This window comes from Petaurus breviceps, unplaced genomic scaffold (genome assembly GCF_028583685.1).
Source record: "Petaurus breviceps papuanus isolate PSGF00001 unplaced genomic scaffold, PetGlider_PUasm1.0 140, whole genome shotgun sequence".
In the NCBI taxonomy this organism is placed as follows: domain Eukaryota; kingdom Metazoa; phylum Chordata; class Mammalia; order Diprotodontia; family Petauridae; genus Petaurus; species Petaurus breviceps.
The window spans coordinates 39195197-39221629 of NW_027185698.1; the positions used below are offsets into that span (position 1 = coordinate 39195197).

General features: G+C 39.3%; 2 protein-coding genes across 6 annotated transcripts in view; one reads left to right on the forward strand and one right to left on the reverse strand.

Moving 5' to 3' along the window:
- The window catches only part of ACOX3 (acyl-CoA oxidase 3, pristanoyl), an 85694-nt gene extending 61497 nt beyond the window's left edge, over positions 1–24197 (reverse strand). For 2 of the 4 annotated variants that reach the window (XM_069070614.1, XM_069070605.1), the window contains exons 1-2: positions 5064–5231; positions 3360–3465 (exon numbers count right to left, since the gene is read on the reverse strand). The gene's annotated coding sequence lies outside the window, so the exon portion shown is untranslated. Of the gene's footprint in view, positions 1–3359; positions 3466–5063; positions 5232–24191 lie in introns of those variants that run through there. The other 2 variants (XM_069070589.1, XM_069070596.1) reach the window with 2 other exon arrangements.
- TRMT44 (tRNA methyltransferase 44 homolog) overlaps positions 7245–26433 on the forward strand; it is a 55295-nt gene continuing 36106 nt past the window's right edge. The window contains exons 1-3 of one of the 2 annotated variants that reach the window (XM_069070580.1): positions 7245–7805; positions 19011–19122; positions 23094–23313. In XM_069070580.1, the coding sequence (XP_068926681.1) occupies positions 7346–7805; positions 19011–19122; positions 23094–23313 (792 nt within the window). In that variant the 5' untranslated portion in view covers positions 7245–7345. The remainder of the gene's footprint in view (positions 7806–19010; positions 19123–23093; positions 23314–26433) is intronic. The other variant, XM_069070576.1, reaches the window with a different exon arrangement.

The window sequence follows — 26433 nt, forward strand, 5'->3', positions numbered from 1 at the left end:
TTTGTCTATACCAGCTTCTCAAGGACTCTTTTATTTTCCTTCTTGGCTCTCTGTTATGGTTCAGATTGGTAAAGCTACCAGTTAACCCATTTCCAGAGATGATGGCACAAATGCATTTTGAAAATTAAAGTCTCTCACAGAAGGGGCAGCCAGGTGGCTCAGTGAGTAAGAGCATTGGCCCCAGAGTTGGGATAACCTGGGACCGAATCTGGGCTCTGATACTTAGCACCACACCCAGAAATAACTGGCCATGTAACCTTGAGCAAGTTTCTTAATCCCTTAAAAATTGCTTAAAAAAAAAAAAAAGTCTCTCACAGAGCCATAGGTAGAAATCCTCTCTCTGCCTCTAGGTACTCCCTTCTAACAAGTTTTTTTTTTTTAAAGAACTGCTTCTACTAAGTCATTCCTTTCTTTAATAAGCTTAATTGATGTCTTTTATTTTTAGTTCCTTTTCGTTTCCAGATAAAACACCTTCCTCCTTTACCACCATAAGGGCTTTCCCTTAAAGCAGATGGATAGATCTGGCAATGCATGCAATATTACATACCCACAAGGCACCAATCTCCCACTACCTCTCTAATGAAAGGAGTAAGGTATATTCCCTCAACCCTTTTCCAGTGTCAAGATTGATTACTATACTTATACAGCATTCAGCTTCAATTTATGGTATTATTCATTTACAATGTTGTAGGCAATGTATATATTGTTTTCCTGGTACCATTTACTTCATCACAGATCTCCACTGCTTTTCTCAATTCCCTATATTTTTCATTTAACATAAAATAATATTCTATTATGTTCATTTTTTACAATTTCTTTAGCCATTCCCCAATCCAAGGGTATCCGCTTTGCTTCTATTTCTTTGACTTCACAAAATTTCACAAAAATTTATGGTCGTGAATATTCTGAAGTATTTGGGAGCCTATTTTGTGTCTTTAACTTTCTTGGGGTATATCCCTAACAGTAGGATCCAAGATCAAAGAGTATGAACATTGGAGTCACTTTTATCACATAATTCCAAATTGCTCTCCAAAATGGTTAGACCAATTCACAACTGCACTGTTTCTTACTGTGATTATCTTTTCAAAGCCCCTTTGATATTGACTAGTTCTCTCTTTTGTCATCTTTGCCAATCTGATGAGTGAGGTAAAAACCAAGGACTAATTTGCACTTATCATTAGTGATTTGGGAAAAAAAATTTAATGTGGTTAGTAGCAGTTTGCAATTCTTTTGAGAATGATTTCTGTTCTTTGATCACATATATATGTGTGTGTGTGTAATATAAACTCTTGATTATAAGATCTTTATCAGAGATCTATAATGTAAATATTTTTTCCCACATTTGAAATTTTACCTTATTTTAGCTTCATTGATTTTTTTTCTCATTCAAAAGCTTTTTAATATTCCATTCATTCCCTTTCCCAAAAACTTCCACTGGCTATTCAATTCCAATTGAATAAAGTATAAACTCCCTCATCTGGCATTCAAAGTAGTCCATGAAACGACACTTTCCTATTTTTCCAACTTTAAATATCATCCTTCCAGTAAACATATCCTATATTCTAGTTATACTGCACCACTCACCATTACTCAAACATACCCTGCATTTCCCTCCCTCTTTGCCTTTTCTCTAGACATCTCTGTCTTGCAGAATGCCCTCCCTTCATTTCTGCTTATTAAAACCTACTGGAATTTGCATTCTGATGGTAAAAGTTTCAAGAATCCAAAGTCACCTTCTCCTCAGACTGAGGCACTGGAGAATGATTTGTATGGAGATTAGTAACCCTTGTACAATGTAAATACAAATTTGTAAAGTGTCTGCAAATGACATAATGTTCTACTACAAAGCACAAATCTGTTTATCAAAAACCTACTGTGTAGAAAAGAACCTATTTGCACAAAGATATTTATAACATTTCATTTTGTGGTGGCTAATAATTGGAAACTGAGGGATGCCCATCAGTTAGGGAATGGCTAAACAAGTTGTGGTATATGATTGTAAATGAATATTACTGATCTATCATAAAAGATGTGTGGGGAGGCCAGGTGGCTCAGTGAGTAAGAGCACCGGCTCCAGTGTCGGGATGACCTGGATCAAATGCTGGGCTTAGACACTCAGCACCACACCCAGAAATAACTGGCCTTGTAACCTTGAGCAAGTTACTTAACCCCGATTGTTTAAAAAAAAAAAAAAAAGATGTGCAGAGAGATTTCTGGAAAAAAAAAAAAGACAAAACCTGGAAAGACTCACATGAACTGATAGAAAGTGAAGTGAGCAGAACCAGAACACCATACACAGTTACAACAACATTGTATGACGAACAACTGTGAATGACTTAGCTATTCTTAGCAATGCAATGATCAAAGATGGTCCCAAAAGACCAATGATGAAAAATGCCATCTGCCTCCAGAGAAATAACTGATGTTGTCTGAATACCGATCAAAGCATATTAATTTTTACTTTTTTTTGTTCCAGTTTTCTTGCACAAAAAGAGTAATAAAGAAATGTTTTATGTGACTGCACATGAATAAAACCTTCTCAGATTGCTTACCTTCTTAGTGAGGGAGAGGATAGAATTTGGAATATAAAACTTTTTTTAAAAAAACTGTTAAAAAGTTGTTTTTACATGTAATTGGGGGAAAAAATATATATATATATATATTTTTAAATAAGGCCCTGTTGTGGGGCGGCTAGGTGGTGCCGTGAGTAAAGTGCAGGCCCCGGAGGCAGGAGGACCCGAGTTCGGTTCCAGCCTCAGACACTTAACACCCACTAGCTGTGTAACCTTGGGCAAGTTACTTAACCCCAATTGCCCTCCAAAAGGCAAAAAATTAAAATAAAATAAAGCCCTGTTGTGAACAGAGAGCCCTGTCCTAGAACTAGTAGAAACACAAAGTTTAGATCTAATGTGATCTGACCTAAAACTCTGATGAACTATGTGGTCTAGCAAGGGAGTACAACACTAATACAAATAGCTTTAATACACAATTTTATATAAGTACATTAGTTACAAATCCAAGTGGGTCAGCTACTACAAGTTCCACACCTTTATTTTACTCAAATATTTCAAAATGACTTCTCCAGTCTGTCTTTCGTCCGAAACATCTCCAGTTTCCACAGATGACTTCCAGCTTATGGAGTTTTTGGCTGCCTGAGGATTCAAGTGTCCTGAGTACTAGGTGAGCAGAACTACAGCAAGTTAAGAATGATTTATTCTTATCTCCCTTGTAGATTAGCTTTAAACGATTCCAGATTATTATTTTAGCTTATTGTCTAGTTCTAGCTTATTGTCATGCTTTCTATACTTCTCAGATTTAATGAATTTTTGTTATAATCATGATCAACTTTTGTGCCTTACCTGTAAAATAGAAGAATATACCAGTCGTTAGGTTCCTTTCAATCTTCTATAATTATATAGACCCACCCTGAATTCTTTTGACAAGAGTTGTATGCTCTTCTACCAGCTGAGAATACAGGCAAAACAAGTAAATATGAGGCAACCCAGGGGATGGTAATGGTGACTCACCTACAGATCAGCCATATGAGATGTAGCACATTATAAATAACTTTTATTGTTGTTATTAATGATGATATTCCTATTTCTCTAGCGATTTTAAGTGTTACAAAGCATTTCTCCTGCAGTGCTATGAAGTTTAATTATCACATCAATTCCATTTTACTAGTGAGGAAACTGAGAGGCAAGTACAGTGACTTGACCAAGACCACCCAGTTAAAGCTGAGATTTTGTTATAGGTCTCCTCATTAATAGTCATTCCACTACCACTAGCCAGGAAGGTCAAAGTGACAGAAAAGGACATAAGATTATAAGCACAGGAGGCATTGGATATCTGGGGCACAGAGAGAGACAAAGGGACACAGAGGAACAGAGACAGAAAGGCACTGGGAGAAATGGGACAGAGGACAAAGGAATCATAACACTAGGGGACAGGGACACATAATGCAGGAATCACAGGAGAACCAAGAAATTTAAGTTGGAAGGGCCTTATAAGTTATTTATCTGCTCCAGTGGTCTGAGGGACCACTGACCCTGGAGAGATTTCAAGGGATCCTTGAACTTGAGTGAAATGAAAATAAAAATATATCTTTATTGTTACTAACCTCGATCTGGAAGGTAGCATTCCCTTCAAATATTTAAAAACATTATTCTGAGCAGCCCATAGACTTCATCGGATTGTCAAAGAAGACCACGGGGAAAAAGGGTAAGAATCCCTTATCTAGCTCAACCTCCCCATTTTAGAAATGGGGAAACTTCGGCCCAGAGAGCTTAGGGAGATACAAAGGGGAATAGAGCCAGGGAGAATTTAGGGACAGGCAAGGACAAGAGGACATAGAGGGAAGGAAGAAAGATTGCCAGAAACCCAGAGAAATACAGAGACCTGGGGTCCTAGAAAGACACAGAGTATGGAGATACCGTGGATATGGGAAGGGCAGGGAGGTATGGAAAGACAGGACACACAAGTACAGACTCAGAGTGAGGCAGGGCAATGGAGAAGGGCAAAGAGGCACGGACAGTGAGAGGCACACAGAGAGAGAAGCTGGGAAGACAGGGACCCACAGAGATGGGGGCGGGGGCAGAGTTCAAGGGTGAGACGGGAGGGGTGGGGGGAACAGAGAGAAGAGGGGCATGGGCACACAGAAGACAGGGAAGGAAAGGAGGAGCTGCAGGCATGGGGCAGAGTTCAAGGGCACAGAGGGACACACACAAAAGGGGGGGATGGGGCAGAGAAGAGAAAGCGGGGGACACACGGACGGGGATCTGGACGCAGAAGGTCCCCAGCGCAGGGACGGGGGCAGGACTGCACGGGATGAACAGAGGACACGGTCACAGGACAGGGAGACACGGAAACAGGCCCCGCGGGGGCAGAGGGACAGAGGACACCGAACACATGGACGGGGAGCGGAGGGACGGCGCAGCAGGGGGCACTGGGCGACACTGGGGGTGGCGAGACAGCGAAGACACGAGGAAGTGGAGGGACAAGGACGGCGCGGGTGACAAGTCTTCCACCCCTGGGGAAAGGCCCCGGGCGCTTCCACCCCTTACCGGCTCCAGCTGCCGTCCAGCCTCCGAGGCTCCTGGGCTTGGCTGAGTAGTGCCTCTGCGCCCCAGTTCCCAGCTACCTGGAGAGGGGGCTGTGGGGAAAGGAAACCTCTATCTCCTACGCCCCGCCCCCACGCGCTCCCTCCCTCCCCGCTTGTCTCTGGCAGACGCCCAAATAGTGAGACGTAACCCTAGGGACCGGCCTCTTTGGCGTCATCACTAGGTGACTCCACTGGTCACCCAGGAAACACTTGGGGCTCTACCTACCCCTGAATAGTGAAAGACCCCAAGAATTCCTTGCAAAGAACGCGTACCTAGCAAGCCTCCTCCAGCTTTGACCTTGACTGGGGAGAAAAGGGAAAAGCATAGATACAATTTAATCTTTCTCTTCCTCCCTGGAGGCAACAAAATTAATAATAATAGTAATAACTAGCACATATTGTGCTTTTACGTTTGCAAAGCACTTTTACATATGTTATCTGGTCAGGAGAGCTAAACGGGACAGACAAAAGTCTCATTTCTATAGTGTGGAGGAAATGTACAAAACCTGTGGGCTGTGAGTTTGGGGGAGACAGCTCCCCAGAATAACAACCTTAGAGGTCAAAGAAATAGAACCTTCAAGGCTGTGCTGATGCTATCTAAAAAGGGGGGGGGGAGGTCTCTCACCTAGATATTCAGATGAGTTTTATGGGGTACTTGGGGTCTAAATCAATTCGTAAAACCAATTTGTACAATTGTAACTGCAATTTGTACTGTAAAATTGTAATCTGTGAAATCCCTTTCCCAGCCTGGGCTCTGCCCCTTCCCCTACTCGGCCTAGGCAACACCTTGTGACTCCTTTGTTCTTACTTAATCTCTTCATGTCTCCTTGTGACTCCTTTGTCCTTACTTAATCTCTTCACGTCTCCTCAGGTCTGGCCCAAATCTCACCTAAACTATCTATGCACTAAAATCACAAGTTCCTCTAGGTAAGCTCTAACCTTTATCTATGCACTGAGGTCCCTTCCCTCCATCCTGTCAGCCCTGACAATGGCAGCCCTACCCTTTAAAAGTAAAAGCATGTACCCCTTTCACTTGCAGGTCGCCTAAAGGACTCTTGCCCTCTTCTTATAGAATAAACTTCTTTATACAATAAAGTTTATACAATAAACTTCTACAACTCTCTCTCTAATTAAGCCTGAGACCTTGAATTTTTTCCAGACGCTATTGCAGGTTTTCTGGTCTTAGATAAGATCAGAGTTCCTGTTGAACCTAGAGGGAGCCACCCCTCATCAAAACTTGAGAACAGATGAGGAAACTGAAGTAAACAGGATTAAGTGACTTGCCCAGGGTCACACAGCAAGTAAATGTCTCAGGCCAGATTTTAACTCATCTAGATGAGTCCAGTCCCAGCACTCCACCATCCACTGTGCCCCAGTTCAAAAATACATTTGAGTTATTTAAGCGGTAGTGACCTTGCACTATGTTTTAAAGAGCTTGGTGCTCTAATCAAAGAGTCTCTTACTGGAGAGAAAAACAAAAATCAAAGACCAAAAACCTTTTCTAAGATTCTTGAATGAATAGGCTACTTATTGAGGAAAAAAAAAATGTGTATACCCCACCCCCCACCCCCAGCGGAGGATTTTTATTAGTTCATGGCTAATTTTAAAGGCTCTTCTTTTCTCAAAAAGCTCTAGAAAGTCTCATGATTTTAAATGAAGACATGGTGTCAGATACTGATGGGGTAAAAGGCTAAGCCAATTATATAGGAATCTAACTTAAAGCACACTACGGAAGCAGAGAAAATATGGGGAAGTATAGGGAATTCACGGTGAGACCGCTCCCTCTACTAGTGCTGGCAGAGGGCCTTAGAAAAAAAAGCTTGTTGAAAGAATGACATTAGTGCGAAACGCCACAGAAACAGGACAAAGAGGCTGTTTTATATGTGAGAGTCTTGGACTAGAAGGATCGCCATGGTGCCTTGGATGATGGTCTGTGAAACTGAGAATACGTGGGTAAAGTAGATCTTTTCTCCCCTCAGGGGAACCAGCTATTGATCTTCAGGTAAAGAAGGGCAGGGATCAGCAAAGGCCAGAGATGGGAAAGACAACAGGAAATGACGCAAGAGGAGATAGGGCAAGAGCCGCGGAAGGGCCTTTCTGCGGTTTGACGTACAAAGTCAGCGTCTCCTCCGCCCCCGACCATGGGCGGGGAGCTGTAGTGGCGGCGCTTTGCGTCATCTTGGCGCGCGCGGACTTTTTCGCTGCTACTGCCTGAGCCTGAGGTTGCGGTAGCCAGGCTCTGACATGGGGTTAGTGGGGCAGGCTCTGGTCACTGACAGCGGCTCGCTGCTCCCCCTGGGGTTCTGGTCAGCCGTGGCCGTGTGGGTGGAGAGGCCGCAGGTGGTCAATAAGCGCCTGTGCGGCGCCAGGCTGGAGGCCCCGGGGAGGCCGGCGCGGGGGCAGGCCCACGAGCCAGAGGAGGGGGCGGTGTCGGCCGAGAGGCATCCTCCAGGGGCAGGACTAGATGGAGCTGGCTGCGGGGACCAGGCCCCGGAGGCGCCTTGGGACCCGGATCCCCACGTGGAGCATCTATTCCGGAGCCTCATCAGCGCCGATAAGGAGGTGCAGCACTTTCTTAGGGGGGCCCTTGTGGAAAAGCAGCCGGAGGCGGGACCCCAGCCCGAAGTAATCCTCAGAACCCTCATCCCCAAACCCAGTGCACCCCGCCCCATGCCGGCCCTGGCCAAAGAAATGGTTGTCAAAGGTAACCGCGTTCCTTAAGTCCTGGAAGGGTGGGGGGAAGCCGGCCTGGCCCTGCCCGAGTCTGTCCTTTTAGGGACCAGAGGTGTGGAGTGGAAGAACCAGGGCGGGGAGAGCGCTCTGGGACGGCCCCCTGCTGCTGAGCAGCCTCCAGCCCCTTGGATCCGGGGAACTTTGGGCACCGGACCCGGGGGGGGGGGGGGGGGGAGAGCATCCTCACCCATGCAAAGCAGCCCTTTCACACCGCCTTGTAGACCTAGGGAGGAGGCGTTCAACCGGGCAGCCCTGAGAAATTGTCTTGTCTAGGGTCACACAGATGTGTCAGAGGTGGGACTTGAACCCAGGTCTGTCTCCAGATCGGCTCTATTGCTGCTGTTATTACTACTATTGCTACTAGTAATGCTACTACCACTAGCAGTATTCATAATATTACCACTGGTAGTACAAGTACTGTTACTTCTAATAGTATTACTACTGCTACCACCAGGCATTCCACTACTAGTGATGCTCTGGTAGTACTACTAGTCCTACTCTTACTGCTACTAGTGCTATTACTGCTACTAATACTAGTAGTACCCCTAATAATACTCTAGTAGTACCACTATTCCCATTTCTACTACTACTACCACTAGTGCTGTTAATACTCATATTGCTACTACTGGTATTGCCACTATTACTACTGCTACTAGTAATACTATTCTAGTACTACTATTCCTTTTCCTAATACCACTAGCTATTAGTGATAATGCTGCTGCTAGTAATGCTAGTATTGCTACTGCTTGTACTGCTACTACTACTTCCTCCACCAGTACTAATACTACTGCTACTGCTGCTGTTGCTACTACTATTCTTACTAGTAACAGTAGCTAGTATTTCAATAGCTCTTACAAAGCCACTGACATCTCAGTTGATCCTTGCAGCAACTCTATGAAGGAAGTGCTGTTATTATCCCCATTTCACAGATGAGGTAACTGAAGTTAAGAAAGGTTGACTTGCCCAGCATCACATAGCTAGTAAATATTTGGGACAGAATTTTTACTCAGGTCTTCCTTCCTCTTAAGCCTACTGCTTCTGTCTGCTATGCCTCCTAGATGCATACTACCCTATGCTGTCTCTGTTCACCATACCTTTCTAGTCCCTATCATTCTATAGTCGTAGGTCTTTTGTGTAGGACTACTTAGGCACTGGTGAGGAGGCACAGTGGGATTACATTATTCCTACAGTAGCTTACTTGCAGAAGGAATGAATCCTAAACTTTTCAAGTGGGAAGAAGCTGAGACTAGGCAGGTGAAGTGACCTACAAGGTTACACTGATGGTTAATGACAGAATTTTCTAAGGTTCCTGCCCTGATCTCATTTATATAGGGCATTATAATTTATAAAGTAACTTTTCCCACGTTGGGACTCCAAGGTTCAAAGAGGGGAAGCATTACATACTTAACAGCTAATAAGTGTCAGAGTAGAAACTCATTTCAAATTTCAAGCTCAGTCCTCTTTGCTAAATCATAGTAAGAGGGAGTACCCTGCCCATACCTGACCTTGTCAGTTTAATTGAAGTGGGGTATGATGATAGCTAGTATTTATATGACAATTTACAGATATGACCTCATTTGATCCTCAAAGCAATTATTAGTTACGTGTTACAGTTCCAGTCCAGTTCATTTTACAGATGAGTAAATAGGCCTAGTGTTGGGCCTTTCCAAAAACCTGTCATGGTAAAAATAACATCTGGTGTATGAACTAAAGGTGGAATTGTAAAATGATTAAAGTATATTATTTCCTTTTCCAGTTTGCTGCCAGCTGTACCTGAAGCCTGCAACCAAAGATCAGAGAGGCTAAGTGATCACACAGCTAGTAAATGTCTGAGGTAGGATTTGAATTCAGGTGTTCATGACTCCCAAGTCCCAACAATATCTCTTAAGATGATCAGTAAAGTGAATATTGTATTTGAACCCCATGCCTTGCACAAAATAACTGGACAGAAGCTAGTGTTCAGGAATCCTACTCAGGAAAGACTTCTTAGAGAAGTTGGGAGGAGAAGCCCAGTAGAAGTCTGGGCAAAATTACTCATTCAGTTTTCTACATGTTGAGTTTGTGATACCTGTATAAAATCCAGGTGGAAATGTCTGAGAGAGAGAGAAGAAAATATGGCCAAGGCCAGGATATAGGTTTTAAGGGGTCAAGAAGAGGAGTCACTAGAGATGGTGCATCTGGGATCTCTGTGGCTGTAGTGTAAGCTCCTTGAGGGCAGGGACCGCTCCGTTTTTGTCTGTACATTATATTGCCTCTTGGCAACATGGTCTAGTGGATAAGGAGCTATCCTTGGAGTCAGAAAAACCTGGATTCGAATCTTGCCTTTAACACATTGGATGTGTGACTGGTGGCATGTTATTTAAGCTCTCAGTGCCCCAGACAAGTCTCTTAAAATTATAAATTGCAAAACAGAGGGAGGTACCCTCCTGGGCATTATGAACACCATTAAAATCAGAGTAAAAAAAAAAATGCTGGAGTGTCTGTTAATAGTGGGCAGTCATTAAATTCTTGTTGATTTGATAACTCTTCTCACCATGTAAAATCATCTAAATTCTGATAAAAATTTTTGAACATTTTGGTTTTTATAGTTTCTTAAAAAGAGATGCAGAGATTTATTTTTGAAATATTAACATTGTTTTTTAGCATAAGTATTGATTCATTTTTAAAAATTATATAGTACCTAGAATTTTACTATCTAAATTTGGTTCATTATTAAGTAAAATTTGACATTGATAATAATGCTAATTTGCTCCCTTGCATAAATTTGCTTTTTTATTTTCTGTATCTGCAATGGAAATTATAGTTCCCTTGTACCTTGGAAGTGTAAATCAGAGGTTAATGGGAAGAATTTTGAGTATCTGAATTGTTTGAAAGGACAATGATGCTTACCTATAATAAAAGATTATAATTGAATGTGATCCATATAAATTCGGTCTCGTAATTTTGCACTGTGGAAAGTAACTAAAATTCTATTTTTATATAAACTGATTCAAAGTTGATGTGATGTTTATTTTATGTTCATACATATTTCATTAGCAAAAAAGTTTTGTAAGCCTATTTTTTTTTTTAAGCAATTGGGGTTAAGTAACTTGCTCAAGGTTACACAGCCAGTTATTTCTGGGTGTGGTGCTAAGTATCTAAGCCTGGATTTGATCCAGGTCATCCCGACACTGGAGCCGGTGCTCTTACTCGCTGAGCCACCTGGTCGTCCCTAAGCAATTGGGGTTAAGTAACTTGCTCAAGGTTACATGGCCAGGTGTTTCTGGGTGGATGCTAAGTGTCTGAGCCTGGGATTCGATCTCCAGGTCATCCTGACACTGGAGCCAGTGCTCTTACTCGCTGTGCTACCTGGCCGCCCCTGTAAGCCTATTCTTGATGTCAGTGCAAAGTAATTTTCTCCTCAGAGTCACTTTGTCATACTTTGCTCTTCTTAATCTAATGAGAACAACTCTAACTGGAAAACTAATTTTGCTTTCCTAGTAAAGACAAATTAGCATAAAGATGTTACTATGGGGGGGCAGAGCCAAGATGGCAACATAGAAGCAAGAAAACTCCGGGAGCTCCCCCCATAACCACCTCAAATACCTATAAAATAAGACTCTAAATAAATTTTAGAGCTGCAGAACCCATAAAGTGACAGAGAGAAACAACTCTTCTGCTGAAGTCAGGCTGGCAGGAAGGGCCATTGTGGCACCACGGAGAACAGAGCCTCTTCCCCCCACCCCCAAAGTTTTAGCCCCAGGGTGGCCCCCGACCAGAAGTGGCTGGTGCAGACCTCAGGAGAGTGGATCACCAGCAGCTGTGGTGGTTTCCTGAAATGTCAACCCATAAATGCCAAAGACAAAGTAAAAAATTAGTGTAGAACTCTGTTAGAACTGGGGGGGATGGAGGTGTGGTCTGGTCTCTGCGCCCCCAGAGTGAAAAGCGGCTGAGGCGTGGCATCCGTGCAGCCACCTCCATGTGGCTGCTTCAGAGCTCCCGGCCTGTAGATTGTAGGGGGGCCAAGTGACCATTCAGAGGGTAATCACTCTTGCTTTAACCTGTCTGGATCTGGATTGTGGTATTGGGTGGTGGTTCTGAGGTGAGCCAGAGTGTGTGGGGTCTGTAGAGATGGCGCCCTCCTAATAGCTCTGGCAGCTGCAATTTCTGACAAAGCTCTCCCCTCCGGAAGCAGAGTTCTACTGTGACAGAGCTCAAAAGTCAAGTAATTGAGTGGCAACATGAGGAAGCAAAGCAAGCACAGCAATCCAACTTTAGATTCCTTTTTTGGGGACAAAAAAGGTCAAAGCATGAAACAGGAGGCAGAAAACAGTCAGAACTCCTGCACCAAAATCTTCGAAGAAAAATATGAATTGATTACAGGCCATGGAGGAGCTCAAGAAGGGTTTTGAAAATCAAGAGAAGTGGAGGAGAAATTGGGAAGAGAAATGAGAATGATGCAAGAAAATCATGAAAAGACAGCCAACAACCTGACTGAAGAAAATAACACCTTAAAAAATAGATTAACTCAAATGGCAAAAGAGGCCCAAAAAGCCAATGAGAAGAATGCCTTAAAAAGCCAAATTTGCCAGATGGAAAAAGAATTTCAAAAGCTCACTAAAGAGTGTAATTCCTTCAGAATTAGATTGAAGGAAATGGAAACTAATGACTTTATGAGAAATCAAGATATTATGAAACAGATGCAAACAAATGAAAAAATAGAAGGCAATGTGAAATATCTCATTGGAAAAACCACTGACCTGGAAAATAGATCCAGGAGAGATAATTTAAAAATTATTGGACTACCTGAAATCCATGATCAAAAAAAGAACCTAGAAATCATCCTTCAAGAAGTTCTCGAGGAAAATTGCCCTGATATTTTAGAACCAGAGGGCAAAATAGAATTTGAAAGAATTCACTGATAACCTCTTGAAAAAGATCCCAAAAAGAAAACTAGGAATATTATAGCTAGGCTTTGGAGTTCTCAGATCAAGGAGAAAATATTACAAGCAGCCAAAAAGAAACAATTTAAATATTGTGGAAACAGAATTAGGATAGCACAGGATCTAGCAGCTTCTGCATTAAGGGATAAAAGGGTTTGGATTGTGATATTCTGGAGATCAAAGGAGCTAGGATTAAAACCAAGAATCACCTACCCAGCAAAACTGAGTATAATGTTTCAGGGGAAAATATGATCATTCAATGAAATAGCGGACTTTTAAGCATTCTTGATGAAAAAGGCAGAGTTGAATAGAAAATTTGACATTCAAATACAAGAAGCATGAGAAGGTAAATGGGGAAAAGAATTCATAAGGAACTTATCAAAGTTGAACTATTTATATGCCTACATGGAAAAATGATAATTGTAACCTAAGAAACTTTTTTCAGTATGAGAATAGTTGAAGGGAATATATATGTATATATACATATATGTCTATATAGGAAGTTATATGGGTGTATGAATACATATGTGAGTGTGTATATATGTGTATAGGTATACATAGAGGGCATAGGACCAATTGAATAGGAAGGGATGATACTTAAAAGGTGAAATTAAGAGGTGAGAGAGGAATATAATGAGGAGATGGGGAGAGACAGAATGGGGTATACTATCTCATATAGAAGAGTCAAGGGATAATTTACAATGGCGGGGAAGAACAGGAAGGTAAAAGGGAATGAGTCAAACTTACTCTCACTGAATTTGGCTTAGGGAGGGAATGACATACACATTAAATTGGGTATCTTGCCCTACAGGAGAGTAGGGGGGAAGGGGATAACAGGCGGGCTGATGGAGGGGAGGGTAGTTAGAAGCACACCTTTGAAAAGGGACAGGATCAAAGTAGAGAATAGAAAAAGTGGGTGGGATAGGAGGGAGGGAAATAGTATTTTTTTTTTTTAAGCAATCGGGGTTAAGTAACTTGCTCAAGGTTACACAGCCAGTTATTTCTGGGTGTGGTGCTAAGTATCTGAGCCCAGATTTGATCCCAGGTCATCCTGACACTGGAGCTGATGCTCTTACTTGCTGAATCACCTGGCCGCCCCAATAGTCATTCTTTCACAATATATCCACAATGGAAATATTTTGTGTAACTACACCTGTACAACTTATATTGAATTGCTTATCTTCCCAGTAAGGGTGGGTGATGAGGGACGAAGGGAAAGAATCTGGAATTGAAAGTTTTAAAATCATATATTTAAAAAAATATTATCAATTTTTACACTGGGAAATAAAATATACTGGCTCTGGGGTATGGAGATCCATCTTGACCTACCAGAAAGTCAGAGGGAGAATGGGGGAAGATATAGGAGAGAGCATATTGGGGGAGGGGGTATACAGTGAGATCACTGTTCTGAGGTGGTGGGTAGGGGAAAGACGGGGAGAAAATTTGTAACTCAAAATCTTGTGAAAGTGAATGATGTAAACTAAAAATAAACAAAATTAAAAAAAAATGTTACTATAGAAAATACTCCTAGACATAGTGTTTACTATATCCAACTTTCTAAGAGGAGGCGAAAATACTGATGACAGATTTCTATTTTCTTTTTTTAATGGAGGTATGTCTGATTCTGGTATTCCATTTGAGACTGTTATCTCTGATCTCATCTCTGTGGGTACCACCTGTACTGGTAAGGATTAAGAAATCTGTTCATACTTTCCTAACTTGTGCAATTCTTGTACGTGGAGTATAAATTTCTACAGAGGATTTCAATAGAGACTTCCCTCAGACTCATTTAATATTTCATGAATGGTTACATTTGTTCACACTGACATGCCTCCTTTTCTGGTCACCCACATACTTAATGATGGGATTTATATAATTTTTGTGCAAGTCATCATTGGAATACTATAGTTTTATTTACCTAAGTTAATCTCTAATGCATTTTGAGTTATCCACAATTTGATTATTAAATGTGTAGCATCAATGGGAGAATTTCTTTTTGGATGCAACCTATAATTTCAATTGTAATTTGAACTCAGGAAATTCCTGTGACCAGTGAAAGCTGTTTCTTGCTTTGTAGTTTAGGATCACTGTGTGGGAGAGTGTCATGGTTTTGCATAGTGCCTAATACAAAGTAAGGACTTAAAAGTTTAACCATAAAGTATAGCTTTGGGGATTGGAAGCAGCCTGGGATCATCAAAAATGCTGCACAATATTTTATTAATTTGATATATCTTTTTAGGCAAATTGTTGTATACTTTTTCTTTTTGGTAATAGGAAGTCCCTTCAAAATCAGTTTGAACAGATCACCAGATATTAAGCATCTACTTTGTACAAAGTGCTATTGGACATTTAGGGAGATAGAAGACAGGCTCAGTCTGGAAGATAAGATTTTTTTTTAAGAGCCAGGTAACCTTGTTCCATTTAATTTATTTAGACCTGTTACCAAGAGAAATACATTAAGTTTCCAAGAACTATATTGAGCTAATTCCATTAAGTGTAGTTACATACTTTTGATGTTTTTCCCACCTTTTTTTGAGTACAGCTAGGTATATCCCAGTGGATAGTGCGCTGGGCCTGGAGTTAGGAAGATCTACATTCAAATCCACTCTCAGAAACTTAGTAACTGTGTGATCTTGGGCAAGTCACTTAACCTTCTTTTCCTCAGTTCCTTTTCTGTAAAATGAGCTGAAGAAGGAAATGGCAAACTCCTCCAATATCATCGCCAAGAAAATCCCAAATGGGGTCAAACAATCTAACAATTTTCACAATATACTGTATACTACAGAATGTCTTAACTTCTAATGTCCTTATCTATGAAAAGGCTATAGCTGTACAAAAATAGTTACTCAAGCAATCTCTCTCCTTACTTAAGATATAGTGAGATTTAGTTCTTAAGAAGTCACCTATATTCTTTCCTTTAGGTCCCTTCTGGAATCCATACATTGAAAGTATTTGTATCTGCTGAGAGATCTTGAGCTAGAAGGGGCTTCATTTTACAGATGGGGAAGCAGACTTTGTGTTGGACCTTTCCCAAAGCCTATCATAGCAAAATTAACTTCCACTGTATGGTTTAAATATGGAATTGTAAAGTAATTAAAATGTATTATTTCCTTTAGTTTCTTACCAACTGTGCCTATAGTCTGCATCTGTGAAAGGAATACTCATGCAAAGAGATAGATACTTGAATTTTAGAGTTTGTTTAGAGCACTGGCTCCAGGTAGGCAAGGATTATGACTTGTTTTAGATTACTGTCTCTAGTAGCTGACACAGTGCTTTTTTTAACTGTTGAACATGGTTGCTCAGTATTTATGAATTTTGTTTCCAATATTGCCATGCTAAAATGAACAAGTTGTGTGGGTGTACTTGTAATCCCTACTGGTAGAGGCCAAGGCTCCTGGTTTGCTTGTGTGCAATTTAGCTGAAGTAGGACTGAAATTGATAGGTTTTTCACACTGTCTACCAATAATATGGTGAGCCCCTTGTGGGGGAGGGTGGAGGGCGGAGGAAGGTGGGATCAGGATGCTTAAGGAGAGTTGACTGTCCGGGTTGGGGAAGCAGGTCAAATTTTCTGTGCCAAGCAGCATTGCGATTGGATCCATGATAGGCACTTTGAGCCTGGCCAGATAGGGAAATACAATTCCCAAAAAGGCACATGTTACTTAAAAGAATAACACGTTAATATTAAACTATCAGATTCATTTTTTAGAATATAAGGTATGGGATATTTAAGTTGTAATAGAAAAAGGGGGCTGGAAAATTATGGAAATGGAATACCAGGGGTTGGTCTTAGAGAGTTGTCTAGAGAATTGAGAGAACTTAGGTTCACATGGCCAACTTGCATCAGATGTGGGATTTGAAACCAGGTCTTCCTGCCTCCAAAAAGGAATGTATCCATTATGCCACACTGCCTCTCCAATCAATGGGATTTAATAATTAAAATTTTAATAACACATAAAAATTAGCTTGTTAAAGAATAAATGTGTCTGCCTAATGTTTGAACATTCAGACATAGTGCAGTTATATAGTCACAACACTTAATGTGTTTTTACCTAGCCTTAGATGTCTGTGAGTTGTCATATAAAAATGACCTGTTTCCTGTGCATCCCAATACTTTGAAAACCTCTATTTCTAGGCATGTCTCAGAGATATACTTTGAGGCAGAGAGAAGGTCCTGGAGGATTAGCCCTGAGCCTTTATCCAACTTGGGTCAACCAGAACCACAACATAGATGCCCTGGAATGACCCAGAACTTAACTAGTGTGGTAGGAAGTGAAAAAGCTGGTAGTGTTCACTATGTTAAATTATATTCAATTCTGGACTCCTCCTATTTTCTGATTTATTAAACTGCTGAGGTTTTGCCTATTCTTCCTACCAAGAGATGAAAACCAGCTTTGCTTACAGATGCAAAGGAAGATGTCTTAATTTCTACAGATATATAGTTAGTAAAACTTTGTGAATCAACTATATGACCCAAAATTCAACATTGATTTCGTGTCTGAAAGAATGCTATTTCAGAATTGATACAGGTCAAATAACCTAATTTATGGATACATAGTTCTCAGAAGATTCTGTCATAGATCATCTCATCCAGATCATCTCCAAAATAATCCTATAAAGGTGGCAGGGAAGAAAATGATACCCCCTTTTTAAAATAAAGAGCTTAAAGCTGTTTGCTGCCTGAAGGTCTTCTGCCTAATAAATGGTGCAGGCAGAACTAGAACCCCAGGAATTTTCGTAGTCTGTTGCCCTTTCCACCAATCTTGCCTTCTTCTGATGAAAGTCTTTGAAAATAATCTTGTCATTATTTGTTTTATTTTACCAAAAATTAAATTCTTTTTTTGAGTATTGTTTTGGGGGAGCAGGGGGAAGTGATTTTGGAAAATAGACATTTTCCTGTGATAGAAAGGCATAGGATGATGTTATTTTGCTTCACAGGAATATTCCTGTGGGTGGTTTTGTACTTTGCGTTTATAAAATTTTATCTTTTTAAGGTAATTCAATTTAGTATAGGGAGCATAGGATATAAACTCTTAAGACTTATTGTGACCACTTTGCTTTAATAGCATGAAAAAACATAATACAGTTCTAGAATTTTAGAACTTAGAAGGGATGTCCAGAGATTATTTGGGTAAGCCTTCAACTTTCAGAGGAGGCCCAAAGAAGTAAAGCAAGTAAATTAGTAATGTGGAGCCCAGGTTTCAATAATATCTAGGGACTCTGTTTATCTTTACCTGTTTATGTTTATGCATTATCTCCCCAATTAGATTTTTAAGTCCTCTTGAGGGACTCTTGTTCAGAACTTGGCACTCTGTCTTTATAATTTATAGTAGTTGCTTAATAAATGTTTGTTAAATAAATGTATGATTATTCCAGATATTTTGTTTAAAAAATGCTTTCATTTAAAATTTCATAAAATTTCATTCAAAAATTTTCATTTTGCAATTAACAGGCATTTATCTCTTCCCTGTCCCCATTGAAAGGGGGAAAAAACCATAATCTTAGTAATGAATATATAATAGTCTAACAAAACAAATTCCTACATGTCCATGTCCAAAACCTCTGCATCTTAAATCTATCACCTGTCTGTCAGGAAGTAGCATAGTTTAGTATTTCTCTGAACCCATCCCTTTCATTTATTATGGCAAAATAGCATTCCATTTTGCTTATCTGCCGTGATTTGCTTACTGGTTAGTTTCCAGTTCTTTGGAAATTACAAAAAGATCTACTATTAATATTTTTGTACATGTAGATCCTTTATTCCTTTTTCAATCTGGGGCAGTGTGATATTGCTAGGTCACAGGTCATACTATAGCTTAGTGTCTTTTGGGACATAGTTACATATTGCTCTCCAGGATGGTTCTATTAATTCACATCTTCAACCAACTATGTTAATGAGCCTATTGGGGGGAGGGCAGTCATTTTTTCAGCCTGATAGGTATAAGTGCTTTAATTTGCATTTTTATGTATTTGGAACACTTTTTTCATATGGATATTGATGCCTTTTGAAAATTGCTTTTTTTATCCTTTGATCATTTGAGAAATGTTTTTTTTCGTTATGTATTTCTTATATGTTTATAATATATTCTTATATATTTTCCATATATATTTTGGAAATGAAACCCTAATCAGAAACTCATGCAAAGATTTCATATACGTTGTTGAGGATGAGATATGTTTTTTGTTTGTACTCTTTCTGATGGAGTACATGTAAGATGTTTTGAATACTCACACCATTCTCCAATTCTTTACCCCAGATGTCTTCAATGGAACTGTAACCTTTTTACCACTGGAAGGAGAACAACATTTAAAAGTTAAGAAAAGCAATATCTATCAAATTCAACTTAGACATAACAAAGATGAAGAATGGTAAGATCCTCTAGAAAAATTCACTTTTTCTGTTTTGTTTTGACTATTTCTTTTCTTTATGTAACTTCATGATCCAGAGATAGAGACAGATGCGACTCTATCTATTGCTTTGAACATTCCATGAACCTTACCTTTATTATTTGTCTAAGTATATCTCTCCTTAGATACATGCTATAATATGGGTAAAGTATTCGTCATACTATTATTCAAACATTTGCAATCCTATTGTACCTAGAACTTACTATCAATTAATTTTTTTCTTTTGGACTAGATCTGTGGTTTGGGGCACATAGAACTCTTGGTATAGAAACTTGTAGCAATGTAGATTGGCAATTCACCAGCAAATCATAAGCTTAGAGAGTTGATAGAATCTCTGAAAAGTTTAGTAATTTGCCCTTTGTCACATAGTTCAGTTTTAGACCTGAACCCAGATATTTCTGATTTCAAGGCTTTAATTTTTATCTACTTTATCATGTTGTCTCTGTACCACTTAATTAAAGCCAAGTGACAGCTGGGCTTGGTGACGCATGCCTATAGTCTCTGCTTCTGAGGTGGCTGGGGCTGGACCATTGCAGGAACTCAGGGGTTCTTTGCAGCAATAAGTTAGATCCTGTGGAGTGTCTGCACTAAGTCTGGAAGTCCAGGAAAAATGGTAAACCCCCAGGGATGGAGGGTCAATAAGTTGCCTAAGGTGAGTTAAACTGGAGTTAGAAAAATGGAGCAAGTTCAGCCAGTCTGTAGGATTGGCCCCAAGAGTGGCTATTAACCTGAATAAGAAAGAGTGCCCAATTTCCAAAACAAACAAGCAAACAACAAAAACAATGAAAACCCAAATCACTTAAAAAAAATGAATCATGTGTTAAAAGTTTTGTTTCCCTAAGGGAAATTCTTAAGGACATGGGCCTAGTCTTCTTATGATATATCTTTGTGTAACCCATATAATGCTGTCTAGTGCTAAAAATTCAGTTTGAGAAGGGGAATGACTTGGCCATGCCTATGCCTTAGGAATATTATTTTTGCAGCAGTGTGGAGAAAAAAGGAGAGATCAGAAGCAGGATGACCAAATAAGAGGTTATTGTAACAGTCTGGGCAAAAGGTAATGAGGATCTTAACTGGGGTAGTGGGCATGTGAATCCAGAAACCTCAAGACTTGCTTTGCTAGTAAGCGCTCCCCTACTCATGTTATTTTCCCTTCTAGAATATAAACTCATCGAGGGCAAGGATATACTTATTTTTATATTTGTACCCCAAGTGCCTAGTTTAGTGCTGAACACATAAGAGTTGCTTAGTAAATGCTTACTCATTAATTCATTCATCTGTTGAATTGATAATAAACAGTTCGTGTGCTGAAATTTGTTGATAACTTTTCATTATGCTTTACCAATGTGGCCTTTTGTAATATCCTAGGGCAGACTTGGTATTTAATCAGTAGCCTTTTCAGGCTTCTTATTTTCTTCTAAGAACATTGTGATGTTGATAGTATAATTGGTCAAGTTTATATCTATCTCTTTGGAATATTACCTTGGAAAGAACATTGATGGTATTGGCATAGATTTTCTTTTTTTTTTTTTTTAGTTAAGTGTGATATATTTTGTGTTTTGTTTATTTTTTTATAAACTCTAAATTTGCCTCAAGAGCTTCTGATTATGTATTTGGTCCATTATTTCAACAGTACATAGAATATATTTGTGTGAAGATGTTGTTTCTTTCAAAATTATTTATTCTTTTATTTATTAATATACATTTTTAAACTTAAGTTCTAAATTTCCTACCTCCCTTCAGCTCCTCCCCAACCCATTGAGAAGGCAGCAATATGATACCACTTATACATGTGAAGTCATGTAAAAGATAGTTCATATTACCCATCTCACAAAAATAGAAAGGCGAAAAAAGCATGCTTCAGGCTACACTCGGAGTTCAAAGTTCTCTCTCTAGAGCTAAATGACATTTTCATTATGGGTCCTTCCAAATTGTATTAGATCGCTATATTGATTAGGGTAGCTAAGTTCGTCACAGTTGACCATCACTGCAATATTACTATATCTGTGTATAGTGTTCTGATTCTGCTCACTTCAATTTGCATCAGTTCATATAAATCTTACCACGCTTTTCTGACACCATCCTGCTTATTTCTTATAGCATAATAGATTTCCATCACAATCATAGACCACAACTTATTCAGCAGTTCTCCAATTGATGAGCATCCCTTTCAGTTTCTGAATTTTTTGCAACCACAAAAAGAGCTGCTGTAAATATTTTTGTTCGTATAAGTCATTTTCCTTTTTCTGTGATCGTGTGAGAACATTTTTAACACAGAGCAAAACTGAGTCATGGAGAATTTCAGATTTACATATCTAAATGAATGTTGTCATCTTTGGGAAGCAGTACGTTTAATTTATTGTCCATCTTTGTTGTCATTATGTCACTGTTCAAAACATTTTTTGAAACTCCTCTTTTGGGACTGCCTTGAGTGACTTTGAGAACTCTTTTATGGATGGCTGTTCATATTGGCCCTTATTTGACCTGAGTCTAAGGGAATGTAGTAAGGCTGTCTTACAAGCAAAGTGTGTCTTGTGAAGCCTATAGTAAAGTATTCCTCTAATGCCTTATTATAATGTGAAGTTGACCTTGGACTTTAAAGGACTTTTAATAGTCAAATATAAATTCTTATAGAGCTTACAGAACTGGGGAGGCTTTAAATGCCAGTCAGCAGACTCTTGTTTATGTTGACCCAGGTTGAGTCAAGCTAAGTTCAGAAATTTAAGACACACACAAACACAGGCACACACATATGTGTGTGTATATAGTTTATAGTGTGTACATGTATTTATATCTATATCTAATATATGTACATCTTTACACCTATTCAGGTATAGATATTGATAGAGATCTCTACACACATATATTAATGACAGCAACTTATGAAGATTACTTGTTAAGGTGAGGTGGGATTTTTTTTGCTTAATAATGGAATGAGTACACCCATACATATGACACTTTTTTTTAAGTACTTAAGAAATTTTATTCATTTGTGCTCAGAGATGGAACAAGCAATCTGGAACTTGACATTTTAATATCTTTGTACATCAGACATTGACACTTTCAGGTCAGCAGACTGAGCTTCCAGTCATCTTGAGGTATTGTACAGGAGCTGTCTTATATTGGTGACGTTAGCCTCCATGGGCTCTCCTGTAAGATATGCATAGACCAAAAAAAATTGAAGGATTAGGTATAACTTTATATTATTTTAGAGGCTGGTCAAGTTGGGTAATGTCATAAGAACGTCCATTAAAGAAGACAAAATTAATAGTATTATAAGAAACAAATTGGCACAGAATCCCAAAGGAGAATGCATTCTGCTTTTTTGTGTGTTTTCCTTTATTAGATTTAAATAGAGTATTTATTAAGCACTGACTGTTGCTTTATCAAGAGGACTGTATAACATTTATATAAGCTGCTGTCCCTGCTTCCTGGGGCTTTCAGGCAATTGGCAAAATAAGACCAATACAAATAATTTTTATACATTGTATTAACATAGTCAGTGTATTAGAAAGTTAGAAAATAAATGGCTCTGTAAAGTCTGAGGAAGGATCTGGTATTTGAATTAACCCTTAAAAGACAGGTAGAAATTTGACAGGTGCAAAGTGGAAAGGAGAAACATTTCCAAGCTTTGGGAATTAGTGAAAGCAAAGGTGTGGAGGTCTGAGGAATGTGTGTATCTGATGGGCTCCATAGAATGCTCCAGTTTGGTGTAAGTGTAAGAAGTGATAGGAGGTGAGGTACCAGATTGGGCAGGGCTTCAGAGAGAAAATATGTGTCCAGGATCCAAATCATTTTCCTATTTGTGGCAAGATGTAATGTCACCATGGTTTCTGGTTTCCCCTTTTGTGGAAGTAATTCTGTAATCCTAGAACGTGCTCTCGAGGTAACCCTGCTTATTTGCTGTCGTTTCTTTCCTTTCTTTTTTAAAGGTGCTTATCCATAGTAGCGTTCTCTCCAGAAAGATGGGATTCAGATGGAATCATATACCCCAAGTCTTCCTGGCTTGGAAAAGATTTGCTGTCCAGATTGGCCAGATGGTCTGTGGAGAATAAGAAGAATGGATTTACAAGCACTCTGTCCCTTATTCCACTCAGGAAATACAGCCAGGTTTACCAGGAGCTCAAAGAGAAGTACAGAGAAATGGTGAAGGTAACTCTGACGAATCCAGATTTCCCTCATCAGCCTTGTTTTTCAGCAAAGCCGCGGAACGTGTTGTCACCAGTTAAAGTGAGAGGTGTGCAAAATTGTAGTCAGCGAGTGTAAGTGATACAGCATACACAGCAAAGAGGTATGGTGGAGGGCTGTGTGGAACTTGGTCAGCTCTCTCCTTGTTTTCTTTAAGTAAAAACAACATATCATATTTATATAGTTCTTCATTATTTATTAAACACTTTTACAGTCATTATCTCATGCAATCCTCATAGTACACTTAGGAGGAAGGCAGAGCAGGTATTATTATTCCACTTTTACAGATAAGGAAACAGAGGCTCAGTGACTCCCTTAAGATCACATGACATAAGTTGGAGAAGCCATTTTAGAACCACAAACCCTTAGTAGAGGGCATTTTCTTTTTTCTTCAGTGCTGTCTCTGTTTACTAGTGTTCAATAAATGGTGATGATATACCCAATTTAACATTTTTTGTGACTGTTCAGTGCTTGGTCTGTACTTTCACTGTCTCCCCATAGCAAATTTCTTGCCAAATCTTGTTGTTTCTTTCTGTACAACATCTTTCCATTCTGATGACCACAACCCTAGTTCAGGCCCTCGTCACCTCTTGTCCAGACTATTGCAATGTTCTCTAACTAGTTTCTGCCTCAGGTTTCTCCTCATTTCAGTCTGCATTTCCCTCATGGCCAAAGTGATTTTCTAAAATGTAAATCAAACCGTGTCCCCCCGCTACTCAGTAATAAGCTCTAGTGGTTCCCCATTAACTCCAGGATCAAATATAAACTGTTCTGTTTGGCATCGAAAACTAGTTATAATCTGATCCTTTCCCACCTTTCTAGTCTTTTTACACTTTACTACCCCCCATGTACTCTATGATCCAGCAACACTGGCCTTATGGTTCCTTGAACAGAACACTATCTCCAGTCTCTTTGGCTTTGTGCTGGCTGTTCCTATGTCTGGAATATTCTTCCCCTTTCCCTCTCTCTCTTAGAAACCCCAGCTTCCTTCAAGACTTAGCTCAGCGGCCACCTTCTAGAAGAGGCCCTTCTTGGTTCCCTTAGCTACTAATGCCTCCCTTTTCAGATGGCCTTTTCTCTACTTTGTATAAATCTTTTACATACCTACGTGCTGTTTTCCCCATTATGGTGTACCTTCCATAATGGAAGAGGTGTTTTGTTTTCTTTCCTCATGTTCTCTACACTTAGTATAGTTCCGGGAATGTTATAAACACTTGATACATGCTTGTTGACTTACTGTCTATCTAAGTAATAGAAAACAAATTGGGATTCTTCGAGCATATAGTATTTGAAGCTATAGTCATTGTAAAAATAATAACCTTTTGGGGTGTTTTCCCTAACCTTATAATAGCAAAAGAAGCAACAAGAAGTACAATATCACAGTTAAGAAAACCTGATATGATTATAATTTATTACTAACTCATTCTCTGGGCCATGTACTCATGAAAGAATCTGTTTATCTCAGGGAAGAATAACCTTAGTCAAACTCCATGCTAGTCAAGATATTAATCTTTATTTGTATAGTACCAGATAAATGTTTTTTGTAAGCTAGGCTAGTCATTGATATGTAATATTATGGAGTAAATTTATAGGGACAAATTTTCTCTGCTACATCATTCATTTTATCATCTCTCTAACCCTTAAAAATTCCAATGTGCCATGCTAAACTACTAAGAATTATTTTATAGTGCTAGAAAAAAATAATAAATTCGTCTGAAAGAACAAAAGGTCAGGAACATCAAGGAAATCAATGAAAAAAAAAGTAAAGAAAGATAACCTAGCAGTTCTATATTTCAAAGTATGTTACAAAGCTATAATCATCAAAACAATCTGGTACTGGCTAAGAAATAGATTATTGGATCAATGGAATAGATTAGGTACCTAATACACAGTAAAAAATGACCATAGTAATCTAATATTTGATAAACAAGAACTTAATGTTTGACAAGAATTCTTGGGAAAACTGTAGTTTGACAGAAACTAGAGATAGACCAACATTTCACCCTATATGCAAAAAACATATCAAAATGGATAAATGATTTAGGCATAAAGACTGATATCATAGGTAAATTAGGGGAGCATGGAAAAATATGCCTGTCAGATAGGTGTATAAAGGAAGAGTTTATTTTTTTTCAGATGCTTTATTAACTTCTGATTTATATCATTCATTTCTGCCAGATTTTCAGTTACAAATTTTCTCCCCGTTTTTCCTCTATACCCACTGCCCCAAAATAGCAGTCCCACAGGATATCACCTCCTGCAATCTTCTCTCTCCTATATTTTCTCCCATACCCCTTTCGACTTTTCCAGTGGATCTCTATGCCCCAGTGCCTGTATATCTTATTTCCCAATTGCATGTAAAATAATATTAATAATAGTGTATATATGTATATATATTTGAGTATTTAATTTTAAAACTTTGAATTCCAGATTCATTCCATTCCTCCCTTGTCACCCACCCTTACTAGGAAGATAAGCAGTTCAGTATAGGTTGTACATGTGTGGCTAATGCAAAACAATAACATAGTAGATATATTGTAAAAGACTGACTATATTTCCCTCTCTCCTATCCCACCTCCCACTTGTTCTATTCTCTACTTTGATTCCATTCCTTTTCAAAAGTGGGTGCTTCCAACTTCCCTCCCCCCCAGCCTGCCCTCTCTTTCATCATCCCCCTCTCATCCCCTTTCCCCTCTACTCTCCTGGAGGATGACATACCCTATTTAGTGTGTATTTCATTCCCTCCTCAAGCCAAATTCAATGGGAATAAGGTTGACCCATTCCCTTTTGCCTTCCTATTCTTCCCCTCCATTGTAACCATTTTCCCTTGCCTCTTCTATATGAGATAGTTTACCCCATTCTGTCTCTCCCCATCTCTTCTCATTATATTTCTCTCTCACCTCTTAATTTCACCTTTTAAGTATCGTCCTTTCCTGTTAAATTGGTCCTGTGCCCTCTATGTATGTATACCTGTAAACATATATACACACATTCACATAAGTATTCATCTGCCCATATACCCTCATATATATATGTGTATATATATATATATATATATATATATATATATATATATATATATAT